This window comes from Leuresthes tenuis, unplaced genomic scaffold, assembly GCF_036924035.1.
Source record: "Leuresthes tenuis unplaced genomic scaffold, fLeuTen1.0.hap1 SCAF_19, whole genome shotgun sequence".
Classification (NCBI taxonomy): domain Eukaryota; kingdom Metazoa; phylum Chordata; class Actinopteri; order Atheriniformes; family Atherinopsidae; genus Leuresthes; species Leuresthes tenuis.
In genome coordinates this window covers 13,458,859-13,483,746 of record NW_027325373.1, presented here as the reverse complement: position 1 = coordinate 13,483,746, position 24,888 = coordinate 13,458,859, and the positions used below count along the sequence as shown (strand labels likewise).

The 24,888-nt window shown below is 39.3% G+C and overlaps 1 protein-coding gene across 1 annotated transcript in view; it reads left to right on the top strand.

Annotated features, from left to right (window-relative positions):
- LOC140276620 (astrotactin-2-like) overlaps window positions 1-24,888 on the top strand; it is a 258,166-nt gene that overhangs the window by 216,388 nt on the left and 16,890 nt on the right. Inside the window, exons 19-20 of the mRNA XM_072371388.1 lie at window positions 722-870; window positions 23,912-24,053. Of these exons, the coding sequence (XP_072227489.1) occupies window positions 722-870; window positions 23,912-24,053 (291 nt within the window). The remainder of the gene's footprint in view (window positions 1-721; window positions 871-23,911; window positions 24,054-24,888) is intronic.

Genomic DNA, 24,888 nt, shown 5'->3' with positions numbered 1-24,888 from the left:
CTTGTTAAGTATTGCCCAAGTCCATGGATCGTGACCAAGGTCCTGATTAATTTGTTCTTTAACCACCATCTAATGATAGATCAGACAGTGCTGGGACTCACAGGAACACAAAAACATCCCATAGCCTTCGCAAAAGCTTACCTACACAAAGACGAAAGCTAATCTCCATAGACCCTCTATCGAATGAGTTGTTTGATGGACAGGCGATAGATTACATTTGGCAAAAGAAAGTGGTCAAGACAACCTATTTGAACTACAGTCAACATGAGACAAGAGAGCTACATCAAGATTATGGGTGAAAACATCAGAAAGGCGGCAGAAGAACTTTGCCAAGGGCAGCACTGGAGCTTCCAAAGAGATGATGATAAGAAACACAGTCACAGTGTACAAGAGTCCCAGTCCAAGCCGGAATTCATCCGATCGTTTGTGAAGAGAAGCCCATCAAAAGGGTCACAGTGGTGACATGCGCAAAGCTTGTTAGAGCAATTAAAATAATCTTTTGACTGTTGTAATATCAGGTATAGGCTTTGCCTTCTCTCTTTATTTATTTATTTTCTTCATAGTGTCTATTTATTCATGTCTTTATGTGATTTCCGGCTGGGAAAAAAAGTCATTTACAGAATACCATGTTAAATCAAAATCTGGCATAGCTATGGCAAATGTCTGGTTTAGCTATACTTCCATGATATTAAGCCTTGTCATCTCTCTGTTGCTTCATTAGTTTGCGCCTAGCCCCTTACCTGGAGCCCTCAAGCACAACCGTGGCTGTGGAGTGGATGGATGTGGAACCTCTGATTGGCTGCAAAGTTTCCGACTACATCATCCAACATAAACGAATAGAGGATCCATCAGAGGCAGAAGTCTACACAGGTAGAGAAGCTTAAATTCCTAGTTTAACTTGGTTTCTAAAACAGATCTTTTATTCGATATAGTCATACCCATAACAGTTGTTATATTTTTCTATTTATTTATTCATATTCTTTAGAAGTATATTCATCCTGTTATTTCAAGGTTATCAGTAACTCGTTGATAACTCCATAGTTCATGTTTATGATCAAAATCTAGTCTTAGTTTTCTATCAAAATGGTGATGAAGAAATTAAATGGGAATCATAAATAGATGGAGGATGAATACCACCAGAGAAATTGTTCGTAGAGTTAAAGTTATACTTGGAGCAAACTGACACAGAACAGAAGCAAAACTATAGATTAAAGATAGGAGAAAATAACGAAGGGCAATTTATCAGACACCATGTGGTGCTAACCATCGTGTTGGGGGATGAGGAAAATGGTCATTGTTGTGATGAGAGGCTGGCGTGAGTCAGAGGAAAGGGCAAGATTTAATAATATTGGAGAAATGAGGTAGTCTGGAAGAAGCTGGCTCTAGACATCAGGAAGTATGGACAGGCCATCCATCACCCCTGGGAGGAGTGCTGATGAAGCGTGGGCACCAGTGAGCAAAAAAAAAAGGGCTACAGACAGCCAGACACAGGCATGCTGGCAGAGGTGAGGTACGAAGGGGCAGATGGTGAGGGTGACTCACTTTGCTATGTGCCAGTCATCACTATAAATCTTGTTATAACAGAGAGAAAGAACAGATTCATTGTCATTGTTTTCAACTTTTTGTCTCATCCTTTGTCTGTCATTCTATAAATTTCAACCCATCTTAGAACTTCGATGAGAAAAATTGTTACACTCGATGAGTGCAGTGATATATGTGTTCACTTACTGCATATGACACTATTAGTGATGAGTAGGTAATGTTAATTGGCAGTCTTTTTGACCTCAGAGTTAAAACATCATTTGAACAATACGGGAATTCATCTGGCTCTGGATGGCTCCAATTTTAGCAGCAAATACTAAACGGAGTAGTTACTCAGAACGGTCATTGTTGTTGGAATAGATTGTAGCGGTAGATTTATTCAATAATAGCTCCCTCATAAAACGACAAGATCGCATTCCCTGGACTCAGCGAATAAAAGGGAATAGTGTTTAAACAATACAATTGTCTCACTTATACCGACTCATTTTGAAATTTCTGGATTTGTACGGCCATCTCAGAAACAGCTTTTGGGGAAAATTGATGTGTATCGAAACCCAAAGCTTACAGAAATTTTAAGAAATGATCCAGTTTGGACGTGTACTTTGGCAACAATGTTTATAGAAAGTAACAATCTCCAGAGTTACATGTTCTCAAGCTCAGCCATTCCTATATGCTTTTCTTCACAGCTCCTCTTGACTTTCACAGACAGATGCACATAAAGAGTTTCCCCCTTGAAAGCTGCCAGTGAAACCAGTTCTCTACTGTTGGCCCTGTAGAGGCTGAAATGGAGCAATTTGGGAATAAATACTTTGCTTGAGGGCATCTTAGTGGTTTTTTTGGAAAGCAAGTGTTTCTCCTTCATTATCCCTGTTCATATTTTCCAAGACTGCAACATGATTTGAACCAGTGAGATTTTGACAATCGCGAGGAAAAAAAATCAAAGATAAGCCACTGTGTCATTTCAGCAGTCTATTCTGGACAACATCCGAAATGTCAAATAACTAGGGCTGCCACAAACGATTATTTTAATAGTTCACTAATCGCGATTATTTTTTTTTCGATTAGTCGACTAATCGGATCATACGTATACTGTAAGTAAAACATACAGCTTATCGCACCAGGATGCAGCTGCTCTTATATAACCATCATTATATTTCAGCTTAGAGTGTTTAAGGTATATGCTAACTAAAAAAAAGACAATATCATAGTTCATTAACCCTTTAATGAAATATGCAGCTTGTTGCAACAAACAATTATTTAACTGTGTAGCGAACACACAAAAAAAAAAAGTTTTTTTTTTTTGGTTTGTCTTTCCTTCATTTGTCTCTAGCATCAAACAGAATTTAAATCAAATGAGGTAGGCACCTGAAATTAAGGAATTATTCACAAAACGTTTTGGTCTCACTGACTCAAATATAACACCAACATGTTCAGTATGGACTCAATCAGGACATTTGCTTGGTGAATGTGTGCATGTAGCTAGCTTTGTAACAAAGCCGTCCATTGAAGATGAACGTACTTTTTTAGCACTGAAACGTAACGTTAGAAAACATTAGCGTTCCTATTCAAACACATCACTGTTATAACGTTACAGAAAACACATAAAATATGTGTGCTAAGGCTAATTAATCAAATCGTCATTGCTAATGTTTACGTTTACAGCTATCATTATGAGTAAGTAGCAAGTTAACTCTCTGTTTACGCTAATTTTAGCAGCTAACTAGCCAGTGAGCTTACCAAGATGAAGGTCCCTCTTCACAATCAGCCACAACAACGTGCTTCCTTTTCAGTTGCTCATGCATCGTTGTTGTGCTGCCGTGGAAGGCAAGTTCTGCCTTGCAGATATTGCATTGCACACATTTGTCTTCAGTTTTCTTAAAATGCTCCCTCACTTTTGAGCTCCATTGCCGGGTAGCCATGATACCAGAGTCCGTCTGGTTTAACTTCCTGTGACATCACGGCTGACCCCGGTTACCACTACTGCGCGTCAGTGTGTGTCAAGAACAGAAACGCAGACGCAGCAGTGGAAGGTGCCGCAGCAGCTTAGAGAGAAAACAAAGTTTTAAAGAAAAAAAAAAAAACTATGCATGTCGTTGACGATTTTAATAGTCGACATAATCGTGACTAGTCGACTAATCGTGGCAGCCCTACAAATAATACATCGAGAATTGCCAGCAGAACTGATAACTAACTATAGCCATACATCTCAGTAACTCATGATTTCAACAAAGAAATTAAATAGTCAGCAACATGCTGAGATGGGACTTTGACCATTACCGACATCAGCAGCAAAGGCAATGCCTACTTGCAGAAGATGAGATTCAGCAGGTGCTGGTATCCACAGAGGCTGAGGCTGAGGCTGCATCCGCATCCGAATCCTCTGAAAGTTGACACATTGCATTAGGCTGGTATCTGAGAGAGAAGTAGAATAGACAGCCACACAGAGACACTTATCCATGCTGAGTATGAGTCACACATTCAGAGCATACACATTCAGCCATGTGCACACTTATACAGATGGCAGACGGAGACTGAATGTGGCGATTCAGACACTTGGATGCAACCTTCAGTGGGTTTCCAAAGCAATGTTTATGTAGAAAAGCAGAAGAGACTGTATCTTTCTATTGTAAAGGTCAGTCATATGACGATGAGAATAGATAGGTCCCCAGATATGGCTTCTGTAATTTCAAGCGTGGCCTGATTGTGATGTCTCATCAGGAAAATACTTGTATTGTGTTATCTTACTGTACCTGATATCCATATGGCCATCAAAGCAATCTGATTTTTAAACGGATTACATATTAACTTTAACTGGTACTGTGAGGTTAGGTATGTTCTCATTCAGCCTTTTAAATTTCCCACATGCCATTACATATGAAAAATCCAGTTGAAGTTCAGGGAAATGTATTGTAAATACATGCCTTAAACTTCCATTGCAATGTAGATAGCAGGGTAACGTTTTTTTTCTCAAATTATCATCACCTTAGTTTGGGTATGTGGGGATATTTGTTAAAAAGTAATAGGTAGACTCATATGATGTAATATGTAACCCTTTTGAATAAGGTTTTTTTCATTCATAGCTACTTCCTGCAAGAGTGGATGCAATTAGTGTCTTTGAACATCCTTACAGTAAACACTATCTTCTTTTGAGCTAATATTCGCAAATGTTGCTGATGTGAATCTCTCCTGCATGGTGAAATGTAATGATGTGTCACATCTGTTCAAAGCAGGTCATGAAGATCTGTGCTTTGTGAAAAAAAGATATGTCAAAATGTGTGTGTCTTTTAGGGTTGCCCTATTCAGTTAATTATCCTGCATCAAGCATGATTGCTCAGTAAGACTGCTTCAAATACCGCCTTGGCCGCTGCAATTGGTCAATCTTTGTGCAGTATACTCTGGCATACGTGCACTTGGCACCAATACACGACACGTCAATGAGCAATTTTCTAAGTGTGCAATCATGTCTGTGGCTGTATGTCTTGGACATTTGCAAGAAGTGAAAAGATCAGTCATCAACTGATCAACTCCTGATGGAGAGTTAGACCAGATAGCAGGTAAGAATGCTTAACACAGGGATCACAAAGAGAGGGGTGGTCTGATAGTTTTTTAAAAAGCCTTCGTCCACAGCATTCTAAAGGGGGCTAGAATAGGTACAATAACAGAACCATTGTATCTGTAACAGTGAGAACTCCAAAACTGGGTGAACCCCAGTTGTAAAGGGAGCCATCGAGCTTGCCTTTTTAAGGATACTTGAGTGTGTGTGGGAGTCTACTTGTGCTTTCTGGACTTTGAAAAACCATAAAAATATGTAATTAGCTGCTTCTTGTTGTGAGTGGGTTAAGTGTATTGGGTACCGGACCTAATGTTACTGGCGATTCAGTCTCTTTACAACCAAAGTTTGAGCTTGGTCTGCATTGACGGCAATAAGTCATGTAGTTGATAAGTCTACAATAAGTCTTGATCTTATTCTGTCATCTATCTTAATGATGAGGGAAATGAGAGAACTGAGAAGAGAGACTCCAGCCCTTAAAGCAAGTCATCTTTTAGTTGCTCATTTAATAATTTGATAAAGACTTCTTGCAGAGTTGCATTGTTCCATTTAGAGTCATCTGCTAATGTCCTGAACTCCACAAAATGCTTAAAAACCTCTGTCAACAGTTCAGTCCAAAATTTATTTAGACTTTGTGATTTAGCATATGCCTCTATCCAAAGTGACCTACCAGTAAAGAAATATCCAAGTACAACAGATAAAGAAATGCAGTGAAACTGATAGTTGGAAGTGTTAGGTTGTTATAGGTTTTAGGAGAGATGTTATTCTTGAAGGTAAACACAGACACATCTCTAGCATTTGGTAGCTTTTTCATGATCATGAAACTAATCATGGGAACAGTCAAGACTGAGACTGTCCTGCACTTAGGGATGTCATACCAAAAATCATTCCTAAAATTACAGTGGTCTGAAATGAACATAATAATAGCAGCAGGAAATAATCGATGGCCCACTTCGGACAGAGGCCGAGTTGATTCCTCAAGTCGAGAAGTATCTTGGTGTGTTACTCTTAAGTGTTGCAAGACTGATGTGCAGTATATCCTGTGATGCAAACAAAGTACTAGTCTGCTGTTGTCAAAAGATAGGTCATCCAAAAGATGAAGATATGTCCATCTATGTTTCAACCCACCTCTGATTATGGACTGTCTGTAGAAATACAAGCAGCAAAATTTTGAAGAGAGGAGTCATTTGGCCAGAGAGAGGGCTTGATGCTCCAACATATCAAAAAGCTGCCAGTGTAGGTGTTCTCATACTTACCAAAGATGACCCCTGGAAATCGTCTTTGTTAGATATATTGTGTATGACCTTTTAAGAAGAGACACTGGGGTTGGCTTCGTTCAATATATAGAAATGGTAAGCGGTAGCAGGCATCTCTTTGCTAGAAAAACTGAGATCAACAGCAACGTGGAGAAGGTTCCTGTTAAGTTCTGCAAAGACAGCAGTTAAAGAGGCCACAAGAGGTTTAACAGGTTCCGTCACATTGTTGACTTTATCTGCATTCTCATACTTTTTTACAGACATGCACCAGAATTTGTCTCCGATCAGATTTGGTCATGATTTTGGCACCAGACCATATGCATCTTGTACTTTTCAGCACACTCTCAAACAGTTATCAGAGAACTAAGAAGACATGGGTCTCATGCTCAGACTTACTCCACAAATTGTTGATGAGAACTTGAAAGTGATCGAATTAACTCTGACTAGATAGTAGACATTTTGGAGGTCCAGTCTGGTAAAGATGGTGGCTCCATTCAAGTGCTCAAAGGCAGAGTTTTATCAGTGGCTGGGAAATTATTTGTTTGTGGCAGTGATGTTATTTAGCCACTTAAAATCAATACAATGCCTTTCATTGCCATCTTATTTGGGCTTGAAGAAAAAACCCTGCCCCCAAGGGAGAAGAAGAGGGGTGGATTATATCCTCAGTAAAAGGCTGAGATGAACTTTTCCATAGCATCACATTTGTGACAGTTAAGGTTGTACTGTTTACTTGTACTGCAACAAATCCATAGTGCAGTCATACGAGAGCTTGGGTGGCAAGGACAGGGCTCTCTCCTTACCAGATACTTCAGACAAATCATAGTACACATCTGGCACAAGGGACGTATCTGAGGTCTCAGTCTGACGTTAGTGGAGGGACAAACAGCGCAGGTAGGAAGAGAAACAAAACTTCTCCAGCCAGAGACCCTGACAGCCTACCAGTCGATCTAAGGATGATGTAGCTTCAAATAAGAATAGCCCAGCATCAAGGGGGAATTGAGGAATGAGATTATGTGTAAGACTGTTGTCTTTCAGAGGTTGCCAAACACCAGATTCAAAGGCTGGGAAACATAAGATACATTATTTTATAATCTGCCATCAAATACTCTAACCTTAGAAATGTCACAAGGAAGCCAAACTGCGGAACTATCAAAATGATAAATTTTGACTCCAGGATCAGTTAGTAATGGCACAGAGACCTGACCAGAACTCTTGAGTTTGCAGGGATTGATAAACGTAACCGAGATTAGTATCCTTGATGTGTTGGTATCCGTGACTAGACTCATCAGTGCCTCCACTCCTTGTGATGCGTTTTTTTTTAACCAACTCGTAAAGTTAGCCACAAAATCCTCACCATGACCACAATACAAACACTCACCAGCCCGTAAGTACTACTGTCTCTCCTTAGGTGTCAGACAAGCTCTTCAAATCTGCATGGGCTTGTCCACAAAAGCAGTAATACGATCGTGTACCTGGTTCTCAGAGGTGATGTGGTGAGCTGGGTGGTTGTGACAGGGATAAGCACACAACTCGAGCTGCTTGGGTACCTCTTTCTCGTCTCCTCTTCCTTATTCTGTCATCCATCTTAATGATGAGGGAAATGAGAGAACTGAGAAGAGAAAATTCAGCCCTTAAAGCAAGTCATCTTTTAGTTGCTAATTTAATAATGTGATAAAGACTTCTTGCGGAGTTGCATTGTTCCATTTAGTGTCCTCTGCTAATGTCCTGAACACAACAAAATGCTTAGCCACAATCCAGGCTCCCTGGTGAACACTAAGCAGATGTTTAACAAGACTGCCAGAGTGATCAGCATGGTCAAAAGCATTCTTCAACCCAACTGTAATTTCAGTCAAAGTTATAACGTTTTTCCAAGTATCGGACACTTCCTCCCAGTTTAATACTCCGCCCCTCAATAAAACCCTTTATGTAGAGCATCTTTAATGTGTTTCATGAGAAGGTAAGCGGTCTTTGTTAGAACATCCTCAAACATTGAGGAAGAAAACTCTGATTCTTATTCGATGTACAAAGAAAAGGCTCAAGATCTTGAATGTGGAGCTCATTGGGGAGGGCGGGCTCAGCGGCAGGTGGCGGCTTTGGAAAAAAACAATGCTGGCAATTTAGGCTGAACAAAGAAGAAAGGAAGAAGTCAGGTTGCTCATGCACCTACTTAAAGGTTAGCTTACTAAGTAACTTCTCACGTTGTCTCAGAAGAAGTCCGCTGATGGACTCTGCTTGACGTAAAGCGTGGGCTCCAGTCTCCATCTTCTGGTTCGAGTCTGCAGGGTTCATAATTTCTCCTGGCTAATTTGTTATAGTGAGTGGAGTTGGACCCTTAAGCTGTGGTGAGAAAAAAAGATGACATTTTTACAGATTCATTGGACGGCGAATCAGGAACAGCTGGAGAACGAAGGAATCTAGACATCGAAAGAAATTATATTGATTATTTTTCAATATGTTGCACTTGTACAAATGTATAACTCCGATGATTAAGGAATTGCCATGCCAGCAAAAAGATTACTCAAGTGAGGGTAATAAGAAAAGCTTTCACTTGTTTACCTAAGACATAGTTTATAAGTAAAAATGTTGCTTTTGTTAGTGGTCGATGCAATGCACGTGCCTAATCGTGACCTTGGTAAGTTGTTCAGGCTGAGATTTAGAGGGTGTATTCGTGCTGGCATTGTCTGTCACTGACACTAAGCAATGTCCACCTTTTGCCCAAACACAAGGTAAAGGTCAAGTCAGTGTACGGTGATAGCTGATGAATGAATTCCCTCACAGAAGGCAGGGCTGGTCAAAGGGGGGCTTCCATTACAATAAAGAAACAAAGCTGAAACAAAATTGTCCCTTTCTTTTGTGGCTCGCTTTTATGTCATTTCTGAAATTAACTACAAAAATGTCAAAAGAAAATTGAATCACAAATGTGAACATAGTTCAACAACCAACAAGCCACTACTAAATCAGGAATAGGTAAACTACTAGTTTAATTACCCATAGCTCACTGTTCCCCAGCACTGCTTTGAAAACATTTGTTAATTCCCTAGGAGCTCAGTGTGTCTCAGAAGCCTCTATGCTGCCTTGATTTTAGTCACATTAATGATAGATGTGCTCACAATGAGCAACTTCACTGGGCTTCACACAGGCCTCTAGATGGCACAACAAGGCAGAGGCAGCATTCACAGAGAAGCCTAGATAGGTAGCGCTGGTATATTACTGTGTGGCACAGGACTCCTCAACAACAAACCAGCTGTGAAATGTGAGAAAACAGTCACATGTGACATGCAAGAAATTTTGCAAGGGCGTTAAAATAGTTTGAGATCGGTAAAGGTATCTTTGATGACAGCAAAAGACCAAAAAAAAAAAAAAAAAAGTGACAAAGCATCAAAGTTTGTTAAGTTGTGTCATTGGCACTGAATTGATAATGAAGGATAATCCTCTTAAGCCGTGTCTGCTATGAAGTAACACATTTGACGGCGAATATTTTGATTGGTTATTTATCAATTGGTCATAGAAAATGAACTGACCTGGTTTTGATTAAAATTTCTTCTCATCTGAGGTACAGCCAGACTATCAACCTCCCAACAGCAATACAGTTTGTTTTTCAGAAGGATGTGAGACACTCTTTTGATCGTAAGAAAATAGTAATTTCTCAGTCATCCTTCTCTGGTCTCTGGTCTCTGGTCTCTGGTCTCGTGGTGACTTCATTGAAAAAAACAAAAAATAGAAGGTGCCAAAATTAGACGACTCATCTCCAATAAAAGGCTTAAACAGTAACCCTTATTGGCTAATTTCAGAATTCTTCTGGATTCCATCATCATACATTTTCAGTCCCTCTATTGTCTCCTCAGCTGCAAATTTGCGTGACTTGTCTTTAAATCACAGTTGTGCTGAGGTGGCACTTTTTTATGAATGTGTTCATCAGTGCAGCGCTGTGCTCCCCACAACTCATTCAACTGCACAATTAAAAAAAACACACCTGTGAGTCGCTGCGTGGCATCACTGCTGCATAACACCTGATCCCGTGCTATGAGGAACAGCTGAGGTTATGGCAGAAGAGGTCAGTGAAAAGGAATGGCCCAAATGAAAACTGAGAAAAGATTGTATCGGAATGTGAGAAAAGATGCTGTGAAGTGAGAAGAACAAAGTTAAAGGGTCTAACAAGATGAAACAGTTGGGAGAGAGAAAAGACAGCGTGGAGGAGAGACGGAGGGAACCAGACAGCAGTCGCACTGAGGGCTACGCAGCAATGATGTCACCTCATGCTGGTACTGTTGGACTCAGAAACGGATTAGCCATTTGATCTTTGCCCTTAATTTAGTTCCAGTTTACGCCTTCCAGATCATGCTGCCATCTGATTGAGTCAAACGACATGTGTCTCAACATCTTCCTCTGCTTTGTCGATTCTTACACCTATCTCATATCTCTACATAACTTTCTTCTTTCCATATGTCTTCTCTGATCAGAATCAGTGGTATCCCCCTCCCCTGTTTATGTAACAGCTCCATCATTGCTTGAGACCAAGAATACATCCCAATGCGTCGATAAGCTCTCATTCAAAGAGATTGAATTATATAGAGATAAACGGTGTCCTTGAGCATGGGTGCAGATAACAGATTGGAGTGACACAGCTGACTCTCTTTGTTTTGTTAATTAAAGATGACCTCATCGCTAAAAATGGACGCTGTGCACCTCCTCGTCACGAGCTTCGCCATCAGCAGATTGCAGATTGCAGGCAGGGGGCCAAGGGCTTTCTGCAGTCCCTTTCCCTTTTTGCTTCCTTTCCCATTTTGTCTCTTCACACGCACATTGTTAGTCTCTCTGCCTTCACCACAGGTCTAGACTTCCCTGATTTATTTTTTCTTCTCTCCATCTCTCAATAATTACGGCAGTCCCTCAGTGTCGCCAAAAGCTCACTAATGGATGCGCGCTGGAATTATGGAATTATTACTGAGACAAGATAAGGATGTTGCCTTTCACTGCCTCCCTTTTTAGTCTTTATTTTTCATTGTGAGGTATTTTGTTCCCATCAGTTATAATTAAGTATCTCTGTGTTTGACACAACTTATGTGAGATTGGACTTGATCTTTGTTGAATTTGGTGCCGGCAAAAAAAATCAATTTAAAATGCATTTAAGCATTAAATTGGGATTGATTAGTCTCATTTTGTAATTCAGGGCACTGCAGTCATTTAAAGTGGTAGAAATAAATATGTACTCACAGCAAAGCTCCTTGCATTGACGTAAGGAAAAGGCATAGGCTAACCCTGTTTGGATTTATTTAAGGCTATTTCAAAAACTGACTGGACACATTCTGCTGTTGATACGGTATCTATCCTCCTACTGGCCACAACACATTTAGAAGACAGGACAGAAGACACAGAACCTGTGTCGAGGTTGATCACGTATAATGTGATCAATATTTAACTGTGCTGTTTCAGCCTCTTTTCTCTTGTACCCTCCAATGTGTTTTTTTTCTATTAGGTGTAAGTATACACTATTAGAAAATGTTCTAACTTCATACGTTGTCATTGTAATTTGTCCTCGACTAATGTGAGAGCCGATAATCTTTGTCACCAATTACCTCTCACTGCTTACTGATAAAGTCATCCAAAGCATCATGTTCTCTCCACCCATGAAAGCAATAAAAAGAAGTGCTCCCAAAATAGAACCTTTGAGCTATTAGAATTATTAAGAAACTAGGGCAAATTCAGCCATAAATAAGAATTTGCACTGTATTTTTATCATGTTCAAAAGGGCAATTTGTGTCTAATTTGAGCTATTCGGCCAAAGGAGGCTCCAATTGCAGCCAATCATTATGGATAACCCCCATTGTATTTTGCATACAGTAAACTTTGTTATTTTGTACACAAAGAAAATAGCAACGCTGTGCCAGTTAAAACTCTGCGTGATGCGGAATGACCTCTGCATATTAGATACTGTACAAGGAAAGTTAGCTAATGCAAGCAGGCTCGTGTTTCATAAGCCTCCTCCCGGTTTCTTTCCACGGAGCCGTCTTAGGCTGTCAGATCTTTTTACAGTGTGGTATGGAGGATGCCAGTCTTAATGGCAAATCCCGATCCAAGCAGAGACGGAGTCACAGTAAAATGAGCCAGGTGGAGTAAAACAGACCGCACGTGGGTCACATCAAAATGGTAGACACAGGGGGTCATTACTCTGACCCAGTTTCTTGCTGTGCAGAAAGGGCAGGGGAAGCCCTGTTAGAGCCGATGTGTCAAACAATTCAGGGGGCAAACCTAGGACTGTCCAGCGCAAAGATTCTGACCAACATGCAGAGCACCTGGCGAGTTGAGGTTGCATACGGACAGCATATAGCAGAAGTAAAATGTAGTTGTTACTTAAATGTTGAAAATGATCCAATTCTTGTATATATGATGGCATGAAATATAAGGCTTGTTTTTGATTTCAACAACTTTCAGTTTCATATTTCGTGGTAATTTTCTAGCTGTTATCTCATGACGTGACATTAAACATTAAATGTAATCTAAATCGGTTCATTCATGAATCATATTTTACCATTACATTTGCTTATCCTGCTCTACTGCTCTATTGTATTTTATAATTTGACAATATCACACTGTCACTCATCGTTGACTGGGGCGAACCTCCAATTACTATTTGCTGGAGGAAACTTGATTAATTTCAGATAACTGTAAGGGCCTGACATAAAATTTGTCAGCTAATGTGCTGTCAAGATGTTCCACCTAAATATCCTTTGGGTTACTATTTTCTCAGCAACAACTTAGAGTCTCGTCAATATATTAAAATAAATATGAATAAAAAGTTTGTTTTTTGGATAAAGCAATTACATATACAGCTACTAGATAGTTGTTGGGGTTCAGTGTACGTTTGCTTTTGGAAAGCAAATCTGTGTTTGTCGAAAACATGCATCAGTTATGTAATGGGTACTGGTTCCAATAAAATGACACATGGTTTCCAGTTTGTTGGGAAAAATGTGAGATTCCGAGGGATCACTGCTGCTGCCAAAGATAAAATTGTATTCCCATTGGGGCCCCTGCATAATGTAAATTTTAGATTAGTTTTCATATCTCTCCAACAAAATCGAAACGGTTCAACATGCAGGTTGATGAAGATACAAATGGCTGTTCAGCATTAATGGTAGTACAGAATTCAAAACTCTATTTCATGACATCTTAAATGGTAGACTCATTGTTATCTGTCAAACCTGTGAGCATTCATTGTTCCCCCATCTGCTATGACAATTAGAAGTAGTTACTGTGACATAACACATCTGTTTGTGGGCCACCATACTGAATACTTGATTTTGGCATTCAGCACCTGTCATCGTGGCGTTTTGAAGCCTGACATGACCACATTTGGATACGAAGGAGGTGCTCAAGAGTGACAGTTGAAATCTGATTGCACAAAAAATCCTTTCTCTTAGGGTTAGCAGCATCTGATTAATTGTGAAATTATTTTCAAAATGACCATCCTTTCCCAGATTAGAATACATTAAATACCAAGAATGCATTGACTGACATTTTCACGAGAGAAGTTGATGTGTTTTGAATGGCTGTCTGGGAGAAAGCATTACATGAAGGCATTTCTACATCTGTTGTATATACTTTATCAGACCTACTGGCTATGTCCATCTTTTTTTATTATGTTAACATACTTGCACATTCCTCTTCTTCTTCACATCTTGTGAGGACATGTCTGATGAACTATACACCTGGGAGTCCTTTCTCAAAACTCTTCTTGAAGCCTCCTCTGCTCTTGTCTTCTTGTGGTACATTTAGGGACTGAAAAATTCAAGGAAGCATCAGTTGTAATAAAGAAAAGCACCAGGCATGTTCTGTTGGTACATGTGGATATGTTAGGGCTTGTGGTTTTTTTCTTGTGTGGGTTCCTGTTTACCTGCTCTCTCCTTCTCATCTGTCCTTCCTGCGGGCGGGTGTCAAGAGATTGAACATTCGTCTCACCTGTGCTGATTGTCTCCTCAATTCTTAAAAGCCTGGGTCAGCTCTTCAGTCAACGGTAGTTAGTTTTTCACAAGCGTAATTGTTCGGCCCAGAAATTTTTTTGTACTGTTCAGTGAAGTCTTTTTGCTTCTGATTAACCTGTCGACCTTTTTGTCTTTAGAAAATACATATTATCTGTGATCTTCTTCATCCCATCTTAGTTTATTTGACTTGAGCTCCTGACCCTGGAAATCTCTTACCTGTAAAAGAAGACATATTCAGCCAAACCTGAGCCTGAACCTACAACCCAGGTATCTGCCACACTGCTGGAGAAAACTGTTAAGTGAGACTTTCAAGCTCAACCTGGTCAGTTAGGCATTTGATTGTTTCAATTCTAAGTCTGGATCTACTAGTTTCACCTTGATGCTCGCCTGTCGGCTTCCTCTTTATAGACCTGAGTTCCCCGTCCCCAGCGACCAGACCTCAACAGTTCTTGGACTAGCTCAATGTCATTAATCTCGTTTTTGTAAACAAAACTTTCTTTCCTGTGCAGTCTGAGTTTCGTTTCTGTTTATGGGTCCTGCCATCAAGTGCAATTCATAACAGAATGAACTGGTCAAAGGGTTAAAATGGACCCAACAGAAACTGACATAGACAAAAACTCAGAACCTTTACAACACACCCTTGTCAGCCAAGGCAGAATGTTGGGGCAGCACAAACAAGTTCTTTGTTCCCTGGTTGAAACTTATCAGTCTGCCTCAGCAGGTTTCTCAGCTCACAACTCAAGTGGCTAACCTCGCCTTCAAATTAATTTCTGCCTCCTTCAGCTGCTTTGGCTGTTTCCCCGCAGGTGCCCCCTGTTTTTCCTCTGTCTCATCCTCAGATTCGTCGAGTCATACGTTCCAGATCTTGAACCTTTCTCTGGGGATTTAACTAAGTGTAGAGGATTTTTGCTTCAATGCGCTTTGCTTTTCAACAAAGACCAATAACTTTTCCTTCTGACCATTTTCGGACCCTGTATATAATGGAGAGTCACCAAAGGAGAGCTCTGGCATGGGCGGAGACATATATCTATATACAGAAATTGAGAGAGTGTTCGATCTTCAAGATCGTGGTGAGAAAGCACCAATGAACATGGAGTGCGGCGGACTTTTCCATGGAATTTCGGCTGTTGATTCCGGATGGAATGACTCGGCTCTTCGGGGAGTATTCTTAAATGCAGTATCTGAGACTGTTAAAGATGAGTTGGCGCTTCGTGATCCTCCCTTGTACTTTAATTCTCTCATTTCCTTAGCATTCAGATCGGACAATGATCTCAGAGAAAGGAGATGCGAAAAAGCCTGGTTTGAGAGACATAATCCACACATGGATTGGCAATCTAAACGTGTTTTGTCTTGCAGCCCATTTTGTTTCTCCTCATGTTTGTGCTCAGCTAGCTCACCACATGTAGAGCCTGACGCTACATTTTCATAGACATTTGGTCTAGCAAACATTTCCTGTACATTCTGAGTTTCGTTTATGTGAATGGGTCCTGCCATCTAGTGCAATCCGTAACAGGATATCCCCTTTAGGAGTGTGGAGACTCGCCCCCAATAGGTGAATTGGTGCACATGCTATAAGAATTTGCTGGTAACAGCAGTGCAAAAATCACGAGTTAAAGAGTTTATACTTCCCTCTTCTAATTCCCAGCAAATGCATCATGATTTGAAGATAGTTGGATATAAATATGGAGAGGCTGGACAATTTTACAGAGCTGTGTCTGTAATGTAACATTATTCTGAAAATATGTACAGTTCACAAATGGTCCCAAAACAAACAGAATTTTTGAGTTTGTTGTCACTTCAGACACCCAAATATATGGTCTCCAGCACAGAAAAAGTTCCTTTAAATGTCCTCTTTAAAGTGTTTTTAAAGTCTAGACTTAGGTTCCCCCTCCACTATGCCTCACAATGTTTTGGTCCACTGTTTATCATTCCCATCCGCCCACACACAGCTCTCAGAAGAGATCCCTCTGGAAATATGTCAGAAGTGGCTGAGCCCCAGTAAGTAGCAACTTTGCAAAGGTTAAAAAAAAATTCTGGCCTCTCTTTACCTCTACCACTCAATAGAATAAAACATATTTACAATTTTAGCAAGTCTGTTTTGCCTGTTTCATTATCCAGTGTTTCTTGATTAATGTATATCTAGTTAAGCCAAACGTCTATACAGAATTTGTCATAAATTGCTGATTTTTAGCAGTTTTATAGCAGTTATACTGTTTATCTTACCTTTTGAATTTCCCCCACGTGGGATGATTCTATCCTGTTTCTATTTAACAAATAGTGTATTTCTGTCCTATGCTCCCCACTCTGTGTTGTTGGTTATTTTGAATCCTCACCAGGTCTTCTTTTAAAAAAACTAATTAAAAAAAGACTTATAATACTTTGGAAATAAATAGTATAACATGAAGTCATATCTAATTTAACGCTGCTTGTGGTTCGAGTTCAAAGTTAATTAGCACATGTTAGCATGCTAATATGCTAAACTCAGATGCGGGAGTTGAAATGATTGTATTTGCCAAACCTTATTTATAAGCACATTCTGTGCAAAAGTTAATTACAGTCATTCAGTTCTGTCAAGAAAGTCCAAAGCTCCATCAAAGTCAGCACATAATACCATCTCAAATCTATTTTAGCCTCTTCTCTCAAACTGTTTTCATGAATGAATTATTAATTTCTGTGCCAGCACAGTGCCTCAGCAGGGTTGTCCAAAGGAATGTCCCTCTACCTGATTTGAAAAACTTGGACAAATATATTCTACTCAGACTGCTTGGTGAAAAATCGGTTTCCGACAGTGCTTTGTGGCCACCTCTAAGTTTCCCTCTTAAACATTACCAAACGTAATCCCATATATTTTGTTTCTTAAGTGTCTTTTTGTGTGCGTGTGCGTGTGTGTGTGTGTTTTCCTTGGGTCTTCTTTCTTTTGTGTGACATAAGGCTCTATGTGACAGTTTGTGTATATCTGTGTAAAGTTTACTCTCTACGTTAGTGATAGAGTTAGGGAAAAAGGTGGCGTTGTGCAGGCTCTGTGTGGGGAGTGAAGGCCTAAGTGCTGACAGTTTAACAGAGGAGGCCCCTTGCAGGTTTGGCAGCCCACAGGAAATATAAAGCTTGTGATTTGTTTGTTAATATAAAGCTTATGTTTTGTTTGTTTAAAAAGAGTCAACTACGCTATTACCTGTACTGATGGAAGGTCGACAGAGAAACAGAGATGCAGTAAAATAAACATGACTACACTGACTTGTCAAATTGTAGTTTCATTGCTATGGAATATTTGATGCTGTTGCTGCATCTATAGTAAAGCCCACACACACAAGAACCATCAAAAAAGATGTCAAATAAACAATAATGTTTAGAAAAATTGAATATTGTGCACATTATAAACAATACAGGTAGAAAAGTTTGTCTGAAAAGCCATGATGTGTATATGTATATGTTTCCCATGTAATACATTGCAGCATATATACACCATACAGATGTGGCTATATTTGTATGTCATCTGTACTGAATTGACCTAATGGCTTAAGTGAATGAACACCGCCTTACTACTGAGATTTTTTTCTTCTGCCACTTTCCCTCAAACTTCCTCTTTCAGCAAAAAAACTCCATGTGTGAACCCGCTGACCTTGAGGATTTGCACATACACACTGTCACTGAGACAGACACACATACACTCCTAGACACATGCAGCTAATGACTGAGGCAATTACACAGTGCCTGAATTTAGTAGTGTAATGGAAATGATATGTCAGGGATAACGGTATAGCACAGCAAGGCTGGTCTGCAACAAAAAATACTTAAAATACCACCATTTACGCACGCACGCACACACACACATGCGTATATATATTGATACCTCCATATCCTGCTGCAGAAGAACATTAGCTGGTACAGAAATTTTCCAATGCACATTAGGAATTCCATAATCAGTTGTATATAGTTTCAATGTGTATGAGTGGGCTGGTTTGTTTGGGTGGTTGCAGCTTTTTCTTTGTGTTTCATTACTGCTCTTTTCCCTATTGCACCCTATGCTGTACAGGAGGAAGGATCTCCAAGTTTCCCTTCCCATGCTGCCCCTACCCCTCCTTTTCAGTGTTTTGTTATGTGCTAAGGTTTTTCTGAGGGGTATTCCTTGTTTCTATAGGGAATTTAAGCCAGTATGGGTCAGGAACTGTTGCTTTTGCGGGCTAGCACAGACCTTTGAGACACTGTATATGACACTGGTCTGTACAAATAAACAGAACTTGACTCGTTTGCGACTACGCCATAGTCATAAGGTCTGAGTATGTTTTGATTATTTTCTGTACACTGTTCGTCAGTCCAACTCGTCACATTCCCATGATTTGCTATTATTTGTTCCCCTCTTTGCTTATGAGAAAAGGTCACCTGGCATTTACCATGAGGATTTAATTGGCATGTAAGCTGCAGAACACAAAATGGCTTTTACCGTAATAGAATTTCAAGGGCCTTAATTTTTGCAAGCTGTGAGCTGTTTTGGCTTTGGTATTGACAGAAATGTTGACGGACCACAGGCCTACCCTTGAGGGACCCCTCAGAAGGGTAGAACTTTAAATACAGCTTCTGGGTGGGTTTAAATGCCTTATTCTACTGTTAATGAATCAGATTTTGATTATCATGACCTAATTCCTGTAAGTAACCACTTATAATCTACCACTGTGGGGGAAGTCAAAATTTAAAGTCCTCAGTGGAAGTAGGCAAACGGCCACAAATACTGCCATACGTGTGGGGCGCGATGTGTGCCAGTGGTTTGTAAAAAAAATAAAAAATACAAAAAAAAAACTCCTCCAGTATAGCAGTGGAGTTGTTTTGCACTTCTGAGCACATTTATTTCATCACCTCAGTCTCTTATGCATACAAACCACCCTCTCATGTGATGCAAAATGAAAACATGTACGCATGTGTTCTCTGTCTGAAACCAAGGATATTCTAAGATGATTAGTAAAACGAAGCTTTGCACTAAATCCTGGGATATGTTTTGGAGGAGTCATTGTATATTCTTGTTGCAGTATTTGTTGAGAAGCGTGCAGGGGTTTTGGTAAATAAAAAAAAAGTATGTTAGTAAATGGTTTGGCACATTGCCGTTGTCAGTGTTTGTCAGGCTCTTTTCTGTCTGTATCTTTCAATTCAAATCTCCCAGATATATGTTAAATAAACAATCTCTCCGACATGGCGTTTTGTGTTGGCTACACATAATGTGTTGAAATTACACGTTGGCACCATGGAAACCGTGCCAGTGACAGACAGTCGACTACCAGCTTTGTCATGACGAACAGAAAAACTCTCAGGTCTTGGTGGGGACTCGTTTACTTGTCTGGGAGGTGTGATGACCGGCCTTGAGGCTATAACACAAAAAATTGAGCTACAGCAACATGAATGCTAAAATACGTGAAAACTAAAGGCCAATTGAGACAATATACCAAAATCATTGAAAGTCGTCATGCAAAAATATTACCGAGACATTATGCGTCATGTCTACACACCTTACGTATTTCATGTTTATGTTATTTACTTTTGGGACCCATGTGTGGACGGCTTTAAATCATGTGAAAACGTCAGCTGTATGTATAACGAACAAACTGGTTTTAAAGTGATAGGAAGGGAGCACCTGGCAAAGAAACAAGTGCTTTCAGAAATGGCAGACCTGGCATCCAAGTCTTGCTGTCAACTACTCTTACCTGGTTTTAAGTTGGAAATGATTGTTTTACTCTATGCTAAGTCTTGTTGCTGGTGTATTTTTCCCTCTGTGCTTTTGCATGGATGTTTTGCAAAACAAGCTTTTTCTTCTGCATTCGCACTTCTCATCCACTTGCAAATGCACCATTGCATGAACTACTCTTTTGGTTTACATTTTCTTAACAAACTGGATATATTAGCTAACTAGGCATGCTCAGAATGTTTGTTCTGCTCTTGGGTTAGGGTAGGGTTACTTTTTTCAGTGGGTGTTCGGTTAGGTTGAGGCAAAAAAAAACTGCACCCAACTGTGACAATTAGCCAGAATGGTCTGATAGCCGATTGTGAATTGTGAAAAATATCATTATAGGACGAAGCGAGCAACAAACCTGTTTCTTTCTGTGATAGTGGCATGCTTTGACAAAGCATTATGTGCCTACACCACGTAATACAGCGTTAACAAGATTACAAGATTTTTTCAGTACGTGTGGCTGAGTGCTCCTTCGAACCAACTTTTAAAAGCTTACTTCCATTCCAGATTCACTTTCACTCGGACTAAATTTAGACTTGCTCTTGATCAGACACAAAAGTTTATTAACCTTTTTTTAAAAACAAAAAGGTAATGCTTGTAGATTATGTTTCCTTTGTAATCATTACATGCAGAGAGCATTCCCAGGTGCCTTTAATCACTCCCAAGGCGGTAGACCTGTTTGTCAGTCTTACTCTGTGGGATCACACTGAGTCTGTTTCCTTTGGTGGTATCGTGTTGTGTTTGACGTCTTGCTAATCAGTAGAGAAAGAGGACAGTGGCACTGATTGAACTAGTTCTTAATGCCTTGTTGACATTAAAGATTCTTAGGCTGTATGTCACACAGGAAATACAATATTTAAAATATAGAAGGTGATATAGAATATTATAGTATTGCAATGTCATCGAATTTTTGTGTATCTATTATTTCTTAATAGTGTTATTGTTTCACTAAAACTAACATCCCCATCTGTTCATGTCCAATAACAGCCCCTTTACCAATGCACATGATGGGACATTGTGTCCACTTACAAAGTGTAATGGTCTCATGCAATTGCATAACAATTTATAGCTCTCAGGTGGATCTTTTGGAGAGAGTTTCACCCATAAATTTAAAGTTAAAAATGTGAAATCCTCCACGTAAGAATATATGATTGAGTACCAGATGCTATGTTCCTTTACGGAGTCATTGAATATATCATTATAGAGCGAGGCACATCGCATCCAGCAGTTACCAGAGTAAAGACAACTGTCCTTTATTTCATCCTCCAGATGGACCAGGTGAACACTTTGCTGCTGCAACAGAAGTGATGTACTCTCTAGATTTATGGCATGTGCTGACCTCGATAAAACTGTGAAATGAAAGCTCAATGTAAACAGCATAGTCGGAAATTTGATCGATTGATTTTTTTTTCCTTTTTATTTTGGGTATTTTTGTTGGAAAGAAATAAAAGTCTCATTATTTCTTCTCCCCTCTTTCCGTTGTGTTAGTCAGAACACCACAATTCTCCCTCGAGCCCCTCTCTCATATAATAATGTTATTTATTTTTTTCATTATGAAACATGTATGCATGTATATCACAATATCACAGGTGCAGGTCCTGGAAGTTTTTGTAAATATTTCATCTAAGGTCTGTAGTTAGACGTGCACTTTACTGTGGTTGCTCCTAAAGTATACTCTAGTCACGCATCAGGCCCTTGATTTATTCTGATTATCAAAACATCCACTGACATCATCATTCGCCTATGTGGCTACATCCAAAACAATAAAACTTCGTAGCAATCGCTGTCCTTTTTATAATTACCCCTTAGTGTTTGTCTTTTTCTGTCTTTTTATCCTTCCTCCCATCAATTCACTCTGTGTTTTTCATGCTGTATTTGGAGCGGTCTTGTTCTAATTTTAGGCATTTTGAAGTACAAGAAATTGTCAATTAATGGCATGCTTCTCATAATTATTTCGGCATGAAAGGTTAAGGATGAAATTTTATATTTAAAATGCATCTACCAAACATAGGCTGAATCGGGTCAATGACTGAACAAAAAGTGATCTGCTCGGGATTTTTGAAAACAGCGGGTGAATAAGGGAGTTAATGTCTTCATTGGACATATATCTGTGAGAACTCAGAGCCATGTTGTCCACCCACTGCCCCTGCTTTAGGCTTTAAGGTAATGGAATTAATATTATGAGTTGTATCACACTTACAGTTCTTAATTTAGTTAAGTTTTTTCATTTATCTCATTTTTAGCCCACTGACGCCATTTTGATTTTATGTGTGTCTATTTTACAGTTTTTTTTTCTTGTATATAAAATAAGGTATGCTATACTTTAATATCCGTTTCACAAATAAAACGCAATGGAATACTAGAGAATTTAAGACTGCCTTTGGTTTTGTGTGTTTTTCATTTTGTGTTCACATGTCAAACAAAACCTGCAAATTTGCAAAGTTCAATGTGACATCATCTAGGAACATTAAGCGTGTTTTTTTTTCAGGGATGAGTATGTAAATTCAGCCATATTTTAGGCCACAACCATCATTTACCTCTCATTTACAAGCAATAATTGCTGTTGCAGTCCTTACAAATCTTAAACATCAAAATATGAACTTTGCCAAACAATGTTTTAAAGCGGATGTTAATCTAATTTGTGCTTGGAAATGTCAACACTTAAAACAACTTCTCCCTTTTGTGTTGACACTCAGTTAACCTGTTATTTATACATATTTTTTTTCATATCAACTAACATAACTTTGCATCTACTTCATATGAACAGTATAAGTGGGTGGTCTTGATGTCTTAAAACGCTAAAGACGTAGAAACGTTGACAACAAAAGGCTTTAAATGTAAATTATACTGCTTGAAGGATTTTATTTTCAACAATGTGATGAACATGGTACCAATTAGACATAACAGACACTGGCATTCACAGCTTCTTTGCAGTCTTAAGCAAACTTTAAATATGGTTTAAATTAATCCAGTTCAAGATTAATGTTTAAAACAGAAGTTCCTCAAAAGAGCAACATTGCCACAGTGCTGGAATGTGGTTGGGGGCAACCTCCTATACACAGAGCTCTTTCTGCGAAAAGGTCAAATCATTCATTTGTGCAGTCCTTTTTCCTCCCTTTTGCAACCTTTTCTTACCATCCCCTCGTGCCCCACCAGCCAGACTTACTCCCTGTGTTTATACGTTGGCCCATGTATTATAAGCTAAAACTTAGCTGCCCTTTACCTCATGTAGAAATAGTTGGAAATCCAACCATATGAGCACTTTTAAACTGTTTTGACAGGTTCCTCTTTTTTTCCATCACCCCCATGAGCACTGGAAACTGGCGTTGTGTGTGTGTCTGTCTCTGAATGAACAACTGTGCATCGCTCGACTTTCCCGTAAGCTGACATGAAAAACATTTCACAGCTTGTGAAGTACTGTTTTGTGAGACACCAGGGTGCTTAGTGAGATGTTACTGTAATACTGCTATGTATGTGTCCATAAAAGAAAGAAATCAGTCTCCGTACAGTTCTATAATGTAATGTGTAGGGGTTTCTGCCAGTAAAAAGTCACATTTAATTTAGCCCTGGGGTTGCTGCCGGGGAAACAGCTCCCACAGGACCAAGCAGAGGTGAAACTCACAAAAGCAGATTTAATGGCCCAATTATTGATAAGGAATCAGCTACTAAACTAAATATATAAAAATTCTCCGGCGATTAAGTTTTTTATGTGCACATTGTTTTTCACTACTTCTTTGACACAATGTTTGATCGATGGTTAAAACATAAACGTTGGCAAAGAAGTAAGATTCTTTTTATTTCTTACATCGTTTCATCCTTTCTTTGTGTTTGTGTCTGTCTTTTTTCTCCAATTTCATCCCTCTACCAGGTGAGGTTCTGAGCTTGATGGATGACCTGTTCTCTGGTTTGGGCTCATCTTGTGTTGTCGCTGGGAAAAGGAATGGAGATCATCCTCATTCTGTGCTTTATTCAGTGGTTTTCAAGTGCCTGGAACCTGACAGCCTCTACAAGTAAGTCTGCACAACACATTAAACAATAATGATGTCCATTATTACCCCCAATAAGACAAAGGGCAAAATAGATAGTATGCAGACCTCCTTATGGCACTGAATTTTTTCATCATCTTTTAATTCAAAATTGCATTAAATGTGTAAAATTACAGTGAAAATATTTACTTTACTGTTAATTATTATATATCAGATAACAGTGTACATGGTTGTGCTTTATTCAGCCAGTCAATCAATCAAATGACTGACCAACTGATGTCGACTGACCGAATGACTGATCCAAGTCTACATCTATATAGCCATGCAAAAGTATTTAGCCCTTAGCCTGTTTCCAACTTTGTTGAATTTAATCCTTTGATTTAATTAGATATGTTTCTGAGATATTTTTATAATGGGCCAAGAAAAGCTACTCAAAATTGGTGAAGCAAAATTACAAAAAATTCACATATTCATCCCAAAGGCAATATTTTGTAGAGTTCTCTTTTGCAACAGCTGCAAGTGGCTGTGGTGCATCTAACCACTAAGCGTTATGTCCATTCCTCAAGACAGAACTGCTTCAACTCCTTTAAGCTGGAGTGCTGGGCTAAAGCCATGTTTAAGTCATACCACAGAGTGAGAGAGATAAAGTTAGTCTTGGCTTTGACAAGGCTATTCCAAAACATGTATCTATGTCCCCGTAAACGACTTGATTGTTGCTTTTTTTCAACGTGCTTGGAGTCATTGGCCCTTATTTACCGATGTCTTCTTAATAATTTTCTTAAATTCTTTCATGCGCTGTAAGAAAACCCCACGTCAGAGCCATAAACGTGTTCCGAGACTGCAAAATGATTTGCATATT